Raw genomic sequence first — 19,959 nt, 5'->3', positions numbered from 1 at the left:
TTAGCCAATCTCTGCGCTAGGAAAAAAGTAACCAAAAATTGTGTTAACACTTGCATGGGAGACCATCAGTGTTCTAACTTTCCAATCTGGCTAACTCCCTTAGAATTTCCTGATGTAATTGGCAGAAGGAATGGCCTTCACAGCCAAGACACTTGTCAGATAAAATCAGCCTGAGAATTGCATCTTGAGGCTTAGGTAAGGCCTCAAGATAATGCAATTTATATCTTGGGGAGTTTAGGCCTTGCAAAATCTGATTAGTATAAACTCGGTCTTTCTAAACTTTGGGCACTTGAAGATGTATAGTTTAACTCCCAGAAGGCTCCAGTCAGCTAGCTGGCTAGAGAAGTTTGGGAGTTGAAGGCCACTCATCTTCAAATTGCCAAGATTGAGATGCACTACTATAATCTTGTAAAAAGAAAAAAAATGGTACTGATCTGCCTGACTGGTTTTTTTAGACAGATATAACCTGAAGGACTGACACGGATTTGAAGGTGAATAAAAGAACAAAACTTGTGTGCCATTTGCCACCATTCAACACTTCACATGCTATTTTTGATATTGATCTCTTTGATTAAATGACACAGGTTAAATTTAGATATTGATGAGGCTGGAAGTTGCTATCTTTCTACATTATTTTCAGACAAAATTTTATTTGTTATTTCGCTTTAGGAGAATTAAAAAATAAATGTTACACCAGAAGCAATCAAATATTTTTGCTGAAAAGATGACATTTGTGTCAAAAAATGCTCAAAAGATGATGGAAGGAAAAGAATTGTAAACAAAGACACTGATGAAGAATGAATTGAGGAGGGGAGAATTACGAGTACAAATAAGTTATAGTAATAAGATGAATCAGTAATATAAAATTAGGTATTATTTTTATTAAAGTATTATATTATCATTCACTGTATGTGCAAAGTACATCTTTAAATTACACAGAAAGCTAATTTAGAAAAACAGTAGGGAATTTAAGTTTTTGCATTACAAACAAGATTAAAAGCAAGATAAAAATTTACAAAAAGAATAAAATGGGATGAGAAATATAAAATTAACTTGGCCATCCTTACTCTTATATATAAATCTAACTCAATGCTCCATGTGTAGCTTTAAAAGAGATTTAGTAAGAAAATATCAAGGAACATTTGAAATAAAATTTAATTTTTTGCCCAAAATATTCCAATGTTCATTGGTAATTTTGTCTTGTCTTTTTAATAAAATCCCTGATTATTTAAAAAGCATTTATATGTTCATATATTTCTCAATATATGCATATAAATCTGAGTATAAAACTGTAACTAGCTCCATGGTTTGGTGAAGTATTTATATAGAACAATGACATCTATATATCCTATGGCACCACATTACCCAACTACTTTCTCTACTTTTCATAAGGGAAAATCTGTAATATGGTCTTGATATTATAATTTCACTTTCGATTCTTTTGCTTTCAGTGTTTTAGTTACTAAATCGATTTTCTCTTTTAGCAAAGCACCTTCTTTAACATCTGCATGCGCTTGAATATTTTTCACCAAGAAATGCATAAGAAAAAGCTTCAAGCCTTCATGTAGCATCCCCAGTTTGGGATTGTCAGCCAACCTGGAAAATAAGAAAACCATGTTTTAAACAATTTGTATTTTCTTTTAGACAATGATACAACATCGTAATGGTTAAGATACTGGGCTAGAGTGAGTCCTGCCTTAAGCATGAAAGCCAGTTTGGTGATTTGGGGTCAGACATTCTCTCTCAACCCAATCCACCTCAAAAGGGTTGTTGTTGTGAGGAAAAGAGGAGGAAGATGTGTTGGATATGTTCACTGCCTTTTTACTTGTAAAAACAATAAAGGCAGAATGTACATGTAATATATAATAAAAAGCAATAGTTAGTCCTCAATTTACAAGATTCCATTTAGTGACTGTTCAGAATTACAACGGCATTGAAAAAAGTTATATTGACTTATAACTGTTTTTCACACTTATGGCTGTTGTAGCTTCCCCATAGTCAAATAATCAAAATTCAGATGGTTCACAACTGTTCATATTTATTATAGTGGTAGTATTCCTAGGGTCATGTGATGATCTCTTGCAAACTTCTGACAAAGCAATGTCAATATGGAAGCCAAATTCACTTAACAACCAGGTTACTAACAACTGCAGCAATTCACTTAATTGGAACAAGAAAGGTTGTAAAATGGAGCACAACTCACTTAACAAACATCTCACTTAACAATAGAAATGTTGGACTCAATTGTGGTCATAAGTCAAAGACTACTTGTATTAGATGAACAAGATTTATACAGGTAGTCCTTGATTTATGGCAACTGGGGCCAGAATTTCCACTGCGAAGCAAGAAGGTTGTTAAGTTAGTTGTGCTTAATTTTACTTTTTTTTTTGCCACAATTGTTAAGTGAATCATTGCAGTTGTTAAATGAATCATCATCGGTCATTAAGCAAATCTGGGTCCCCCCCCCTTGACTTTGTTAGTTTGGAAGCCTGCTGGGAAGGTTGCAAATGCCAATCGTGTAACCCTAAGATGCTTCAAGCATCATATACGCATGTTGGTTGCCAAGCCAACCTGAATTTTGATCATGTGTTTGTGAGGATGCTACAATGGTTTTAAAACTGAAGACCGGTCATAAGGGCCAGTGTAGCTTTGCAAAGTTGCCGTGGTAGCGCAGTGGTTACAATGCAGTACTGCAGGTTACTTCTGCTGACTGCAGGTTGCCAGCAGTTCGATCCTATCAGCTCGAAGTTGACCATTCATCCGAGATTGGTAAAATGAGGACCCAGATTGTCGGAAGCAATATGTTGACTATGTAAACTGCTTAAAGAGGATTATAAAAAAAGGTGGTGGGTTGCAGGCAGTACGCCCCGGTACAAGTGTACCGGTGCCTGCCAGGAGTACCAGTGCTCCGGAGGGCCCACCGGCCTGCCCATCATCCTTACCTGTATTTCAGCTCTTCGGCGCTTCCGCACATGGAGCGTAGGGCACCTGTGCGACGCTCCAGCAAGCAGCTGGAGTGTCGCAGAGGTGTCGAAGGAGGTAAGAATGCATACGTGTGTTCATGTGGTGGCCACCGGGCCCCGTACCAGTTGCACCGGGATCCGGGAACCCATCACTGTCTATAAAGCACAGTAAAGTGGTATATAAGTGCTATTGCTAAGCAGAAGAATGTCAGTTGAAGACTGCCTGTGTCACTATTTTATGGCTTGGTTAGTTAAGTTAGTTAAGCTCAATGCTTCCATCTGGGCTCAGAAGAAGAACAGAGATGCTGTGTAAACACTTGATGCAAGGTGCATCCAGGACTGTTTATTAATTTAAAAGCAAACAAACAAACAAGCACCCTTTTCTAATGATAAAAAATGGCACGAGAACCTCCTACTCAGAATACTTGAGAAGACTTACTTTTCAAATATATGGTTGAGATCTTCTTGTTCCGTTTTTAGGAATAACGCAGACAACACCCGTCTCAGAAAGTGAACTTTTGGCTTATCTAAGTCACTGAATTCAATCACCTAATTCAACAGAAAGGGAAGATCAGATCAAAGCAAATGGTCTGGATGACAGCTTTTCATGAAGACTCTCTGCTGGTGCCCAAATCAGCCCGATTCTTCCTAGGCTCAGCAGAGAAGGTGCTGTGCTTGCATGAGGCCCAAAGCACTCTTTCAAAATCATTTTCAAAGCATGCACACTCCTACCATCAACGTATCAGATTGTTTTAAAAATACGATCACTTAGTGTGATATAGCTAACATATGATGTACATTAATGAAAAAGAAAAGTCAGCAGTATTTTTCCTAAGCTGGCTTCAATTGCTTGAACTTATAGCAAGAATTTAATGTCCAATCATGACTCCATCATAAAAAAAAATCTCACACTTTATAACTTCTAGGAATGTGATAGAACTTCCATTAACTAATGAACAGCCATTTATTTAAACCTTAAAGTTATTACGCTCCGTTAGTTAGTGCAGGTAGTCCTTGACTTACAACCACAAATGGGACCGGAATCTCAGTTGCTCAGAGAAACAGTTTTTAAGTGAGATGTGATATGATTGCTTTGCTTGTTGGCCACAATCCTGGAACTCCCAAATGCACTTCTTAAATGATCTCACTATTTATTTATAAAACTTATACAGACAATCCATTTTATCTCAAGATAAAATGGGCGGCTTTCAATCATAAATAATAAAAACTACATAAACTAAAAACGTAAATAAATTAATATGAAATCCAAACACTTACGATTCAATTAAAAGACGGGAAGGACAGGAGCAGGATGGGGAGGGAGGTGGGGATCTGTTGTTAATCAAACAATCACCTCCACTGTGATGCTCTCCCATGGGAGCCCCAAGTTAACTAGCAGAGACAGCTCTTTAGGCTCCTACGGAAGGTCAGGAGGATTGTGGCTGAGCTCACACTGGGGGCAAGAGATGTTCCATAGGGCAGGAGCAACAGAAGAGGCCCGTCTCCTAGTTACTGCCTGCTGGAATAATCCGGTTGTTAATGAAAAGAGTCCTATGTAAGGTGAGGGTGCTCAGTGCCGTGGGGGGAGACTCTAGGAGGCCTGGCACAAGCCCCACATGTCTCTATGCTCAGGGGCTGAAAATCCAAGCAGAGTTTGCATGTGGCATGCGCCAGGCGTCCCCCAGGGTACCCAGCACATCTTATCTGACTGCTACATCTCTGCTCTGGTACTGAAAATCCTTTTTTTTTTTTGAAATCCAACTACGTTAATCATTTACATGTGCAATTGCTTAGAAGTGAGGGAATTTGCTTGAATAAATTTGAAATGGAACCTGGAATAGTGCTTTACAGGCCACAAAGCCCCCTTTTTGAGCCCATTGTAACTTTAAATGGTCATTAAGTGACTGGCCATAAGTTAAGGACTACATGCAAACTGAAAACCAGCACAAAAAAAGTATATGCTGACATTTTTCCTCTGAAATTTAATGAGTCATATATTTTGCCTTGACAGGAGGAATTACAAACAAAACCACACTATGCGTGAGCTTGAGAGCTGTAAATATTTAAACATTTTAAAAAATAATTTTATTTACCTTGAAGACAGTAAGAGAAAGCCATTTAGTCTTTAGCAGGTGAGTTACAAGATTAACTAAGTTGGAGAAAGCAGCAGCGGACAGGCTTCCCAAATCTCTGATTTTGTCCCAGATACTGAACTGTAATGTGATCTAATTCACGAAACAAAAGCAGAAAGCATTATATTAAAACAGCATTTCACCAGGTCCCCTAAGAGCATATCTAGAAGGATATGTTGGACTAGAAGACCTCAAAAGCCCCTTTCCAACTCTGTTATTCTATTATCTTTTATTTCACAGTTAAACTGACCCTGCTAAAAGTTGCCAAAGATTGACAGCCACAGGAAGCGAACTTTTACGAGGAGAGCAAGTCCTCCCAGTCACCATGAGGCCAATGAGTCACCATTGCTTCTGAGTGCAAATCAAGGTGCTGATAATCATAGAAAAAAAACCCTTCATGCCTGGATATGTGCAGGACTGCCTCTCTCCCGATTTTTCATGCCTATGCAATAATGTCTCACAGGTTTTGGATGTTCCAAGTCCACTAATGAAAGAAAGCCACCTTATGGGACTCAGCAGGCATGCCTTCTCTCCTGCAGTACCCCCCCCGCCAGGGGCCCCCAGAACCTGTCGGCTTTTGGGAGCTTAAGACCTCAGCTGCCTCTGGTTCAAATGTATGTGTAGTCCTGTACTAGCAATGGTGTAATACTGTAGATCTAATTTGATCAGGTTTTTTTTAATGTCCCAAAGATGGTTTCAATTATTTGCAGGCCACCCAGAATCATCAATAAGTATCTGGCTCTAAAAACCAAATAAATAAAACAAATGCATCACAACACAGGAGATATCTCTTCATTTCCAAGCGCTTTTCCTTCTCGCAAGAACTACCTATTATAAAAACAGGAGACAGCTATATAAAGGATTCAACAGCATCAAAGGGAAGAAGCTGGCTTTGTAGTGCTCCCTAGTCTCAAATTATATTTTCTCAGAAGGCTGAAACAGAGGTGAGAACACAACCTGGCCTTTGGTCTTTCTTTCCTTTAAAATATATTTAGGAATCTGAGAAGAGAGCTGAGATTTGGAGTGAAGGGGAAGACAGCGACCTTTCTGAAATTAGTCTGAAACCTCCAGCTGCAGAGATGCTGAGCATTTCTGCACACAAAGTATTGTGCAGCTTAGCTCTGTAGCTCTGTCACATCAGGGTCTTTTTTTTGGACCCGGGGAGATTTACAGACACATAGAAGCATTCAATACTTTTCTTTGCTTCTAGAAATTAATGACCTAAAATAAATATCTTTAGAAGCCATAGGCTTATTATTTGATAATATCCTTTCTATTCTCAGAATGTCAAATGTATAACTGGCCAAAAAAAAAATTAAATAAAACAAGTTTTGCACTCACCTGAAATCGCTTTTCGTATTCACAGAACTTGGCAGATAAATGCGCGTAGAAGGGATTATAAGTATTCTCTTGCAGGCAGCAATCTATGAGAATATGGACTATCTCTCTCTCCTGTTGGTCTTTAAGCCGAAGCCTAATTCAAAAATTGTCATAATGAAATCCCATTTTCTAAACTTTTTATACAGAAACATTCTAAAAATTGTTTTGTCAGCTTAAGAACTATTATGATTAATCCCTTCTAGGACAGTTTGGATCAGGGGTGTCAAACTGGATTGCTTTGAGAGCTGGATCAGCATTGTAGTTCTCCTCCAAGGGCCCCTGAGGGGGAGGGGAGATGGGACGGATACTTCCTGCAGCAATCTGCCGGCCGAAAATGGGCCATGGGTGTGTATGACCCCCACCACCTATGGCCCATTTCGGCCAGCAGAGTGCTACAGGAGTCCATAGAGTCCGAAAATGGGACGGTCCTTTGATATTTCCAGACCAGCCCTGTGGGCCACACCTAAGCATCCCATGTGCCTTAAGTTTGACACTCCTGAACAATCTAGTATTTGTCGATCAAACCTGGCAATGTGTAGCCTTTAGTTCCCAAAATTTCTCAACGAGTATGTAGAGAATCCTGGGAACTGAAGTCCACACATTTTAAAGTTGAAGACCACATACCTCAGTTGCCTAATTTGAAAACCCCCAACTTATCACTTGTCTGTGAGATATTTCTATTTTATTCTTGTCTATTTGGGTAATTTTTGATCTGTTGGATTTCATCTTCTTTCAGGAAGCCCTCTAACCGAGGAAGGTTTTTGACTATATATACTTAAAATGCATTGCCTATGGTTGGCTAGAAGTGGGTAGAAAGTGGATTTCCAGTTGACATCCTGGCAATAACAGACACAGGGAACAGGTTTCCATGTTCCCTGTGATGACTTCCCCCTGTTGGTGGGCTCCGAGAAGAGCCAAAGCAGCCTTGTAGGGGTGGTGAAGAAAAGAGGGGCGCCCTGTGTGGTTGAGGAGAAACACGGTTCTCCTATCTAACCCGAGTTTTTTCCTTCTCAGCCACATCAAGAAGAGACAGTTTAAAGAAGGCTGCCACAAAACTGGGACAACTGAAGAACAACAACTAAGACTGGTCCTGGAACAAAATAGGTGAACAGTGACTGGAACTGGAGGAAGAGGATTTCTTTTTGCCTTAAACTTAACCTCAAGGAATAATTTGGAACTATTTGCTCAGAATTATTTGTTAAAGCGATGTCTAAGCATTCTGAGAAATATCAGACTGGAAGAGGAAGACACAAGATAGAAAAATAATAAATTTTGAAATATATAGAAAATTGTACTCTTACATCAGGAAACTATGGTACTGGGAAGGCATTTTAAAATGCTGGAATTATTTACCTATAAAACTTATTCAGTTTTTATAATTGATTTATAACTAAAATGACAATTGCTGAGTGGTAATACTGAAATTTAAGTTGAGAGTGCCACCTGCCAACAAAAGCAAAAACTACAAGCCTGGAAATACTTATGAGAAGGAGTGTGAAAATATTTACTGGATTATTCCCAACTACCCCAGGATTACTAAAGATTTAAATATGAAAATAGGGAAGCTACTTAACTAAAGGGGCTCCTGAAGACTTTTGATAACCTCTGGGACTATTCAAATGGAATTGACTGTTTACCTTTGGGATATAAAGAACTGGGATTCGAATTGGAGATACAAGAAGATACCTTCGAAAGGGAAATAGGGGCATGGGAAGAAATCCTGGAAACTAGGCAGTGGTGGAAAGTAGAGGTGGGAAAAATACTAAGATTGAACAGCCAAGAAGATGTAGAAAGAGATAAAGATCTTAGAGAGGAATATGAGAGACAAATCAAAAAGAAAAAAAAACATAGCAATTAAGTTATTGAAGCGGGCAAGTGATGATGGATAGATGATTTTACGTTTTTGGTGTTGTTCTGATTTGCTTTGCTTTTCCTCTCTCTCTCCTTTCTTTTTTTTTGACATAAATAGAAGTTAAGATAGGATAGAAAGAAAATATTTTCTAACGAAGGATGATATGATGATCTCTTCTATAAGAGATAGAAATAAGAGAAAAGGGGAATATTAGTGCATACACTTTTATATAATAAAATAAGAGCAATCTTAAGAGAAAGCTTGTAATAATGAGATTGCAAATTTATATAAATATGTATTACTATTAGAAATAAATCAGTTGGTTGAAAGTAATAACTGTGACTAATGCTATTAGCTTTGTTTGTATTATAATGCATGGTACCCAGGTGCCACACTGTTCACATATTGATATGCTTAAAAAAAGAAGTGGGTACAAAGATTTTAATTGAAGAAAGAATGCAAGGGTTATAGGAAAGAGTCCAGTTTCATTCATATTTAAATATCCTCGCAATCAAAAGAACTGAAGAAAAAGCTCCCTTAATTTCCAGATTAATATTAATCACTCTGACAGAAAAAAGAAGTGGCAGTTACCAAGGAGAAACTATCTTCCAAGTTTTTCTAATTCCTAATTGAGGGTGTTGGGAATCTCAATCCAACTAATTATATAAATATAATCAGCATTAATGAGACCTCACTGGCTGTCTCAGCAGAAAGTCTGGCAGGAATGAATCATATTTCTTCTCGCAGAGCTGGACCACAAAAGAAAATCAGGAACAATTGGCAGGAAAAAGTCTTAACTTGGGCAGTACCTGTTCTGTCCAAAGAAGCCTGATTTAGCCTTCCTGTCAAAAGTTTGGCAGTACTAAAATCAATTAAAATGAAAAACGCTTAATACTACAATGCAGTGTAAGATGCACAGATTTTATATTTTACTGAAATGAACTACCTGACTCTTGTTAGAACATAAGTGCTCTACTTTATACTAAGCTATGTTTCAGTTAGATCAACTAAGTAAAACTTGCAATTTAGAACAAATGCCATAGAAAATTCACTGGGAGAGTATCTGTCAAAAAGATCAAAGAAATTCAATTAACTTCTAAAGATGCTTGAAAGTATATAGAAATAGATGTATAATCATGTCAAAAATCTCAATATATAAATATATTTGCAATTAATATTTTAGGTCTTTTACTGCTAAACTAAATATTACCAAAGCTTAGTCAGTGGCTTAATTTATCTGTAGCTACAGCTATAGCCTCAATTTCTTTATTTAGCAGATACTTCACAGGTTCTTACACAATAACACATTTAACAGTGCTTTGCCTCTTAATCTATAGATCTCCTAAGCACATTTGTGTATATTTCTTAACCATAAGCAAGTTCTCACATATGTAGTACATGAATATAAAAACTGGCCTAGCTGACCCAGAGTTTAGCTTAGCTGTTCTTAAGAGAAAACGTAGATCTCAGTCTTGCCTAGGCCTGGAGCTAATTTGTTGTTAGCAACATCACCCCTTGTTCTCGTATTCTCTTTCTTGGCCTCAAGCAGAAGAAATCCTGTTTTTTCTATCTCTTGCACCCACTATAGTTGTAGATTTTGTTGCGTTCCTGAAAATATCTTCATCTGCCCTGATGAGTACATACTTACTTCAAAAGTTTTTCAAAGGCATCCAAAAAATCTGCACTTGTCATCAAGATGCAAAATATATTTCTCCTGATATCAGTATTCATTCTCTGCTTACGAGCAAGTTTTAGAATCCTTGTGCTTACCTAAAGGGTTAAGAAGGAAATATTATGTAAATTATTAATATTTTATTTTTAAAAATCATGTATTTACAGGCAGTAAAGAGCAGGAACAAAGTTAACAGGGAGGCTGGTGTGGTATTAGCTTCTCCCAAGCTATGTATTATAAAGTAAGTTCTAGACAGGAGTTTTTGAAAAACAACTCCAGGTATGTGAAAGATCTGTTTTTCTGAACTATTCTTGAGAACTCCAACATGCCGATTTTTCTCCAGGCCATTTTGATGCAGTCATTCTTGGGGTGAAATAGAATGTAAGTTTTGCATGTTTGTAACGAACACAAACACTGGATTCATGTGTCATCTTAAATCATAATGTGATTTATTTGGTTGACTTTGGGTTAGTGTTTGTCAACAAATCATGGCTAAGGCTTCTCAAGCGTGCTGGTAATGGTGTTTTCAGCCAGATTTATTTATTTATTTATAAAATTTATATGGAAGTCTAACTCACAGTGACAGTTTACAGAAATATAATTATATAATTATTGCAGATGATTGCTGAGTGTTGTGTGGGCATTCAATAATAAATACAGCTGCTAGCTTTCAACATTTAGATTTGGAAGAAAAGCAAATAGGGATATTTAAAGAAAAAAAAAGTGGTTGGCGTTAAAAATAGGAAGACCTTATTCATTCTTTCAACTATGTAAGAATGCAATATTTTATACTTCAATCACCATTGAATACAATTTGAACAAATCAATTTCCAAGGAACTCTACCACCATCATATTCATTCATGATATTAAAATAAAACTTACTAGAAGAAAGAAAGCATAATGTATTGAGAAACTATTTAAACCATACTGCAAGAAAAATATTAGGGAACCATTACCTTTCCCACAGTATTATTTGTTAGTATTTGTTCAGTTTTGTTGCTGTCAATCATTGGAGTGCCACTCCAAGAGGACCCAACAATCCACCAGCGACCAACCCGATCAGCTGTGAGGAGAGATTCCAATGACACACGAAGTTGAGAGTCTTTTCCGGAACTACTATTGTGTGTCTGTAGGGGGGGAAAAAAGAGTGTTCACACCAACCTTTTCCCCCCTGTTTTTAAAAAAGATATTTAGATTGAAGGCTGATCAGTATGATTACTGTTCAACTTTCCTATATACAAATGTAACCAAAAGTCCAAGGCTGTGTTTGATTTGACCCTGGGCTATTTTAAAATAAATTAACAAAACAGTCAGTCGATTCAGCTCCTGCAAACTTAATTCTATTTTATTACAGATTTATGTTAATAGGTTCAAAATCTTCATTATACTAATAGTTCTTGTTTAAATCGTATTAAGAGAATACACATTTTTTTTTAAAAGGAACAAATATTTTCTTTACTTTACCAGTGTTCTCAGCAGTTTTCGTAATTTTTCAACAGGTTCTGGGTCATAACCAGGAATTTTCCTCATGTCATTATTTTTTAGTGCCAATACAATCTCCAACATAAAGCAAACCTTTGAAAAATATAACAGGCCTGCATTATTATTCCAAATACGATTTTCCCCCAATAGAGATATGAAAAAGAGAGTACAGTTAAGCCACTATTTTAAACTGAACTCCACAACTATATTAAAACTTTCCCAACAAAATAAAACATTTCATTGAGTTTCTTCTCCAGCCATTATTATTTTACTAATTTTAAAAAGTATTATTTAGTAGGGGATGTTCAAAGCTATAATGTACCTCAGTTTCTGATGACTGCACGGAAGTTATATTTTACAGTTTGGATTAATGTTTCTATTACACATAACATCCCTAAGCTTAGCCTTGTTTTTGTACAGTATAATCACTAAGAATTATTTCTTTTAAGTAAGTCAATGTCTTTTCGATGCAATATTCAACTAAAAAAAGACTAACAAGACTGATCCACCTTAACAAATGTGTTGGGAAAGGCCTGAAATAATGAAAATGTTGTATCTGAAAAGCTAAGTATTTACAATGAGATGTATTTTACATTTTCACCCATCTCATAAATAAGGTCATCCATGTATCACCAACTGTGTTACTAAAAGGAGAAATAAGATCTCCAGATTTCTTCATCTTGCTACTGGTCTCCCAACACACTTTGATGACAAAGAGATACAGCTTTAATATTTAATCACAGACAGGAAATAAACCCCTTCAAATTGTATCTCAGTAAGTACAAACTGCATTTTTCCCAATATAAATACATTAAAAATCCTGCCAAATTCTCCTCTTAATAAGAATGCTTTAAAACAGTGTTTCTTTACCTTGCCAACTTTAAGATACGTTGATGTCAACTTCCAGAATTCACAGTTAGCAAGTTGGCTGGGGAATTCTGGGAGTTGAAGTCAACATAACTTAAAGCTGTTAAGGCTGAAAAATACTGCTCTAGAATTATTTTTTAAAAAAATGTATTCATACCCTTGACTGGTCCTGGAATTGTTTCCCCAATTCATTTGCTTTTTTCTGAACCTCATTGATAAGTTCCCTGGTTCCTAGGGCATCTTCCTTCCTCAAGGAAAAGCCCACATTCTTCAGCAGCACGAGGATCAGTTCAATATCCTTCCCAGAAAAAGTGCTAACAAGCTTCTTTAAGATGTCAAAGATCAGCACTGAATGCACTACATAAAAATTATACAAATTAGCAATTAAAACCAGCAAGTTCTCGCATTCTTTTCCTTCGACTTCGCTTTTGTAGACATCATCAAATTTCCTCACCACGGTTTCCAAAAAATGAGCACCAACCTGGAATAGATTTACATACATGCAAATATAAAAAAATAGAGTTAAAGCATTGCCTAGTTACATCTTTATTTCAAAAAGTAAAACCTAACAATATACATAACTGGTGTTGTGGCCATAAATTGCTAACCAGAAAAAGGCATTTATCTTCAGCTTTGTAAAATTTATTAAAATCTACGAATTAGCGACATATATCAATAAAAAATAATATTTGTAGCTCAGTGTTGAAATGAGGGGGCCCGAACTTGACTGTTTTCTTGCAGGCGTTTCAAATTAGGTAACATCACCAGTGTAGCAACCTACTCTATTCAAATTTTTAGGATTTGCATAGATATGTTATTAAATATTGTACTATCCTATCATTGTACAGGTAAGCCTATGTTTTTTCAAAACTTAGAATGCCTTACAAAAAATACTAATGAGCACAGCATTGGACTGAAGCATTCCTACAGAGAAAAAATAGGTGGATAATTTTTTAAAATTAAGCCACAAATATGGAATTTGCTACAATTATGGTCATTTAATGAGAACCACCTATATTTGATACTATTTTATTCTTATTTGCCTCTCTATTTGCGTTTATAATCTGTGAAGTAAACTGATTGCAGGACTTCCCACTCAACATTTTCAGCTTTGTAACTTAGCAGTTCTGTCAGTAGCATTATATTTACTGTATTTTTCCTGTAAATTTCTTAAGTTCCTGTAATTGTCTTTCCTGTAAGAGTGCTTCACATTTGACATTTGAGGTAAAAGAACTGTTTTGATGAGTAAATTATTGCTAACCTAATTTAATAAAGGCTAGGGCTAGGAATTAGAGAAATGGGGGGAAAGTGACTTTTCTATCAATATGAAAAATCTTCATCTTTTCATCTTAGCATCTGATGCTTAAATAGCTATTCCTTGTAAACATTTTTTCTTGTATATTCTGCCAGTCTACTAAGCAGTATTCAAATCGCTCACATTTGAATGAAATCTTAATGTTTCAAAACAGGTACCAAGATAATGAATTTTATAGGTAGTCCTATAAATTTGTTTAGTGTCTGTTCAAAGTTACAATGACACTGAAATAAGTGACTTATCACAATTTTTTACACTTACAAACGTAGCAGCATTCCCATGGCCACGTGATCAAAATTCAGACGCTTGGCAACTGACTCACATTTATGACGGTTGCAGTGTCTTGGGGTCATGTGATCACTTTTGGTGACTTTTTGATAAGCATGGTCAATGGGGCAGCTAGATTCACTTAACCTGTTACAAACTAAACAACTGCAGTGATTCATTTAACAACTATGGCAAGAAAAGTCATAAAATAGAGCAAAACTCACTTAATAATTTTCTTGCTTAGCAACATAAAATTTTGGGCTCAACTTGGTCGTAAGTCATGGAGTACCTGTACAACATTACCAATTTGTGTATGACAAATTGAAGAATTGTGAAGAAAAGTTACCTCAATTCCCACAGTTTGATGAAGAACACTAACCAAAAGGACATGCTCCAACAGGAGTCTGGAAGGCACTGCTGATTCCATGACACAAGCACAGATAAGAATATCTGTTAATGTTTCATTCATATCTTTTCTACTGTTTGTCATATACAGTTCTTCCAACTGCCCGCTGATGGAGGCTAGATTTGATTCACTCAACCTAGTGGGAAGCAATCATATAAGAGTAAAATTAAAATCTGTATTCTCGTATTACCATTAGCAGTCCTATTAAATACTTCCATTACAGATATGGGTGTTTAAAGTATATTTTGATGTATGTTTTGGATTTTCCTCATTTTAATATGTAAATATGCATTCCATCTAAATCTGGTCTGAGCCATTTTTATGTGTTTATATTTAGTCCAATTTTTAAAAAAAAGTGTTTGTTATTCAGCTCTTCCTGTTGCATGGCATCTTTCTATATGCAGCCTAATACAGGCTTTTTAGTACACACTATTTACAAATATGAGATATTCTGTATGAAATGTTTACTCTAAAAATGATACAAGTAGTGCTCAGATTACAATCATTCATCTAATGATGGTGCTGAAAAAATCCGGTTCTCACACAACTCCACTGTGGTCATGTGATTGGGCCCTTGGCAACTAACTCACATTTATAACTGGTTTTAATGTTCTATGATCATGTGATTGCAATTTGCAGCTGTTTTCTGCAAGCAAAAAATACCCATTTAGAAAAATGAATTTGCATTTATGACATCATATGCTTAACATCCATGGTGATTCACTTAATGACCAAATTGCTTAATAACCATCATAAAAATGTTGTAAAATCAGGTCTGATGTAACATCAGAAAGGTCCTAACTCAAAGAGTACCTGTAGATGCTTAAAAAAACAATCATGACAAAACTTTGAGGATTCTACAATATGGGCAAAGATGCAAAGAAAGAAGATGATCCATAGCAAAGTGCATGGACTCAATTATAGTAGCAATTGTTCTGTTGGAAGATTTGAAGGACCAAGATGGGAACAGACCTCCCGGAAACAGTATCTCTCTATCTCTCCATCAATTTGTCAATTTTAATAGATTTGTATGCCGCCCAATCCCGAAGGACTCCGGGCGGCTTACATAAAAGCAGTTTAAAAATATTAAAAAAGATTAAAAACACAAGACAGAACGACTTAAAAAAACAAAACACAACATGCACTCAGTTTTAATGGGGCTGAAGTTCAATCAAGATCAACAGCCCCAGGCTTGCCGGAACAGCCAGGTCTTAAGAGACTTATGGAAGGCCAAGAGAGTGGGGAGGCCCCGGATCTCAGGGGGTGTATGTATGTATGTATGTATGTGTATGTGTGTGTGTGTGTGTGTGTGTGTGTATGTATGTATGTATGTATGTATGTGTATATATATATATATATAATCTCTCTATTAGATTTTTACAACCCCTGGTAAGCCCTAATTATGGGAGGAAGCTAACGTCACAAGAGTCCATCACGACAGAAACCCAATATTTTTACTGTTGCCTTTGTTATATTTGTGTTTTTTTATTTGTGCTGATAAATAAATAAAAAAAAACACAAATATAACAAAGGCAACAGTAAAAATATTGGGTTTCTGTCGTGATGGACTCTTGTGACGAGCCGATTGACAGATGATGGAAGCAGTTAGCTTCCTCCCATAATTAGGGCTTACCAGGGGTTGTAAAAATCTAATAGATACCTTTCACCCTGGCTTCGCTGATAACAGGATAAGAGCCTGTGGCCTAATGGCTAAGATCTCTGCCTGGTGTGCCTAGTATGCCATATAGCCCAGGTTCAAATCCCAGTAAGGGTATGGCTAGCTGATGAGAGCTAAATAGCTTGAAATAGATCTATACTAGTCTCCCTTTATTTATTTATCAGCACAAATAAAAACACACACACACACACACACACATATATGCTAACAGTCATCTCTGACTTGAAGGCACCTAAAGGATATAACTAAGTCTATATCCCTTAATGTCTTTAATTTCTTTGGATTATGTCTTTTCTTTGCTTAACATTGCTTTTGCTCCCCAAAGGAAATAGCAATGATGCTTATCTCACCTAAAGAAATTTCATTCTACTATTTAAATGTCATTTCACATAGTGCAAATTCTTCCATCAGGAAACCAATGAAATGCAGAAATATAGGATGCGAGATAACTTGCTTGCTAATGGAACTATGAAGCTTGCATTAATGAAAGTAACCTGTGCACTACTCATATACTGCCTTAGTTACTGTATTAAGCTGTGGGGTACTGAATATATAGTCCTCAACTTACAACCATAATTGAGCGCAAATTTTTTGTTACTAAGTGAGACATTTGTTTAAAAAGTTTTGTTCCATTTTATGACTTTTCTTGTCACAGTTGCTAAGTTGTTAAATTAGTAACATGGTTGTTAAGTGAATTTGGTTTCTCTATTGAGTTTGCTTGCCAGAAGGCTGCAAAAGGTGATCACATGACCTCGGACACTGCAACAGTCATAAATATGAGTCAGTTGCTAAGCGCCTGAATTTTGATCATGTGACATTAGGATGCTGCAATGGTCTTAAGGGAGGAAACGGTTATAAGTCCCTTTTTCAGTGCCTTTGTAACTTCGAATGGTCACTAAACAAATGTAAATCAAGGACTACATGTATTTGAAGGTTTTAGATAAATTAGATCCATTATTCATAAAAAACAGTGAAGATGATCAAGAGGTTTGAAGTCAAGTTTCATCAAGAGAGATTGAAGACCTTAAGAAAGTTTTGCTTGTAGAAAGAAAACAAGAGGATAGACTACACTTCCCAACTCATACAGAAGGCGTTCAAGATATTAGTCTTAAAGGAAGATTCTGGTTCAACGTTAGAAGAATATTTTTAATTGTAAAGAACAACTTGAAAGAGAAACAATTACCTAGAAACATGGTGAGTAGGATGCATTGAAGCAAAAGGTAGATAGTGTTGGGATTTATTTTGGATTTTTGCCTGACTAGGAAATTGGATTCTATTGGCCTTTTCAACTTAAGTTCTGATGATCTAAAGAAGGAGTGAAAACAAATCAGAATTGTGCAAATGAGATCAGGCCCCTATGCTTTCATGAAGTACGGAAATTAGCACAATTTCAGTATTACCTATTAATCAGACCTTTTACGGTTTTCTTCAGTCTTTCCAATTCTTCTTTCTTTTTGGAATCTATTCTCTCTTCGGAAATTCGCATTTGAGGTGGAACATACTTTACTGCATCTTGGTTAGGATTCTATATAAAAAAAGACAAACTTGTTTTATTAAACAAATTAATGATTAGCAATGAAAATGCATCTTTTTTTTGTACATTATCAGTAATGAGAATGTTAGTGCCATTCTTACATAACTCATATAACAAAATAACACTCCTAAACCTCAAACTTAACAAAGGTAATCATGAGAAATGCACAATCTCACAATGTGTGTGCCTAAAAGGTCATAGAGACACTGACTCCAATTGGAGTTCTCATTCATTTTACTCAGTTACTTTATTATTTATTCCACTTTTTCAAAAATATAAACCTCGAGGCAGCAAAAGGACCTACCCCTTCTATCTCATATATTTTTCCACACATCTCTGTAAGGTAAGCTGGGCTGAGAGTGTGTGCCTGATTCTAAGTTACCCAGATGCTTTCACGCCTAAAAGTAAAGGTTCCCCTTGCACATATGTGCCAATCATTCCTGACTCTAGTGGGCGGTGTTCATCTGTGTTTTCAGCATTGTTCGAAGACCTCTCCGGGGTTATGTGGTCGGCATGACTAAACACCAAATGGAATGCTATTTACCTTCCCACCAAAGGTGGTTCCTATTTTTCTACTTGCATTTTACATGCTTTGGAAATGCTAGGATGTAGAAGCTGGGACAAGTAAGGGGAGCTCACTCCGTTATGTGGTGCTAGGGGTTTGAACTGCCGAACTGCCTGATCAACACGCTCAGCGTCTTAGCCTAAGGGAGGACTAAAACTCCCAGTCTCCTGGTTTTACACCAGCCACATAATCAGGGCACTAAACTGGTTCAATACTTTGCCACTGGGGGTGTAAGGATCTTCAACCGCCTTTACTACCACTTCACCTCAGGCCTCCATGCTTGGCAGTTCAGTTTTTCAGCCATGGCAATATTAAGATTTGCCGATTTCAACTCCGAGAGCCCTCCAGCCAGCTCTTGGCTGGACTCCCCTTCTTCGCTTTCGCTTCCTTCCTCCGGGCTGGAATCCCCGGAGCTTCCCACTTCATCCTCATCCATCTCTCCCGGGCTCAGGCCTCCTCCTTCTTCTTCTTCGGTCCCGCTTGCTTCTCCCTCATCGCCATTCTCGTAGAGGCCTGCGAAAGCGGCCTCGGATTTCAGCGCTCCCAGCACGTAATCCAGCCCGTCCCGGGCGAAGCTTTGTGGCAAGGATGATGCCGCCGCCGCTTCCCCCTCTTGGCCGCCACCTGCTCGCTGCTTTTTGCGGCGCTTGTGGAGTCCCAGTTGCCGCTCCAGGCGACGGATCTCCCGATCCTCCGCCTCGTTGGCAGCCAGCAGGGCTCTTTTGCGAGTCGCGGCCGTAGCGGAGGGAGCTGACCGGGGCTGAACCTTGGCCGGCGGCTGAGCCTTGACCCGCGGCGGCTTCTTCTCCTTCTTTTCTTCTTCTTTCCGTTCTTCTTCCACCGGTGGCGGCGGGCTCCGCTTTCTAACGGAGGCTACCTTTGAGCGGAGCGGGCTCTTCGCTTCGCCGTTGACGATCAGCAGCCGCTTCCGCCGCCCTCGCTTCAACTTGCGCTTCTCTCGCTTCATTTCTCGTCGATTCCTGCGGCCGTTCCAAGCCGGCTGCAGAAGGGACCCGGAGGATCCGCGATCGCCACCGCCATCGGGCCCCACCGCGGCCTCCACGAAGTCTCTCACCGACAGCCCCAGTTTGTGGAGCTTCCCGATCGGCGACGGCTTCGTAGGCCTCCCTCCGCCTTTCCTCCTGGCGGACTGGCTGCCCTTAGCCGACGACGAGGAACAGGCCCCGTCCCGCTTCATGGCCCAGGCCGCGATCGCCTCACGATCTGGTCACACACTTGTCACACGTCGCGGCTCATGGGCGCCGCCATCTTCGGAGCGGGAGGCGGGGCTTAGAGCTCGTGAAAGAAGGCGTTTGGATGGCACCCCTGTTGGAAGGCTGAAGCCTTTGATCAGAGACCGTCAATTCTACAGCCTTCTCAATGATCGCTGGGAAATGTAGTTCAAAAGGCCTCAAGGGGTTATTGGGCTACAGCTTCGCAACAACCTGTTCTTTGCTCATGGGATCCTTTTTTTGAGCCCTTATGTAGCGTTGTGATCCCCCTCCCCCCATTAGATGGACGTAAAGGTTCTTTACAACCTGCTCTATTTATGCATCTGAAATAATGTTTCTCAACCTTGGCGTTTAAGATGCGTGAACGATAACTCCAAGGATTCCCCAGCCAGCATGTCTCACTGACTAAAGCTATATCACATAAAGATTATTAGATAGATAGATGGATGGATGGATGGATGGATGGATGGATGGAAGGAAGGAAGGAAGGAAGGAAGGAAGGAAGGAAGGAAGGAATACTTTTATTGGCCAAGTGTGATTGGAGGTTCCACCACAAAACCACGTTCGACTAAAGTGCGCTCGACGAAACCGCGTAGCTGACATCATCAACAGG

General features: G+C 38.2%; 1 protein-coding gene across 1 annotated transcript; it reads right to left on the bottom strand.

Moving 5' to 3' along the window:
• Positions 1 to 861: 861 nt before the first annotated feature.
• Positions 862 to 19,530, bottom strand: NOM1 (nucleolar protein with MIF4G domain 1). Its single transcript, XM_087712489.1, has 11 exons — positions 18,380 to 19,530; positions 17,416 to 17,540; positions 14,278 to 14,473; positions 12,507 to 12,830; positions 11,465 to 11,575; positions 10,957 to 11,127; positions 9,976 to 10,097; positions 6,437 to 6,569; positions 5,057 to 5,188; positions 3,403 to 3,512; positions 862 to 1,596 (listed from the first exon to the last, which is right to left on the bottom strand). The coding sequence occupies exons 1-11, from the start codon at positions 19,310 to 19,312 to the stop codon at positions 1,419 to 1,421; spliced, it is 2,535 nt and encodes an 844-aa protein (XP_087568615.1). The 5' UTR covers positions 19,313 to 19,530; the 3' UTR covers positions 862 to 1,418.
• Positions 19,531 to 19,959: the final 429 nt, after the last annotated feature.

Source organism: Thamnophis sirtalis, unplaced genomic scaffold (assembly GCF_051295495.1).
Source record: "Thamnophis sirtalis isolate CommonGarterSnake01/CBP01778 unplaced genomic scaffold, rThaSir2_p1.2 scaffold_4, whole genome shotgun sequence".
In the NCBI taxonomy this organism is placed as follows: domain Eukaryota; kingdom Metazoa; phylum Chordata; class Lepidosauria; order Squamata; family Natricidae; genus Thamnophis; species Thamnophis sirtalis.
The sequence above is the reverse complement of the archived record's forward strand: the minus strand, read 5'-3'. Positions and strand labels throughout refer to the sequence as shown.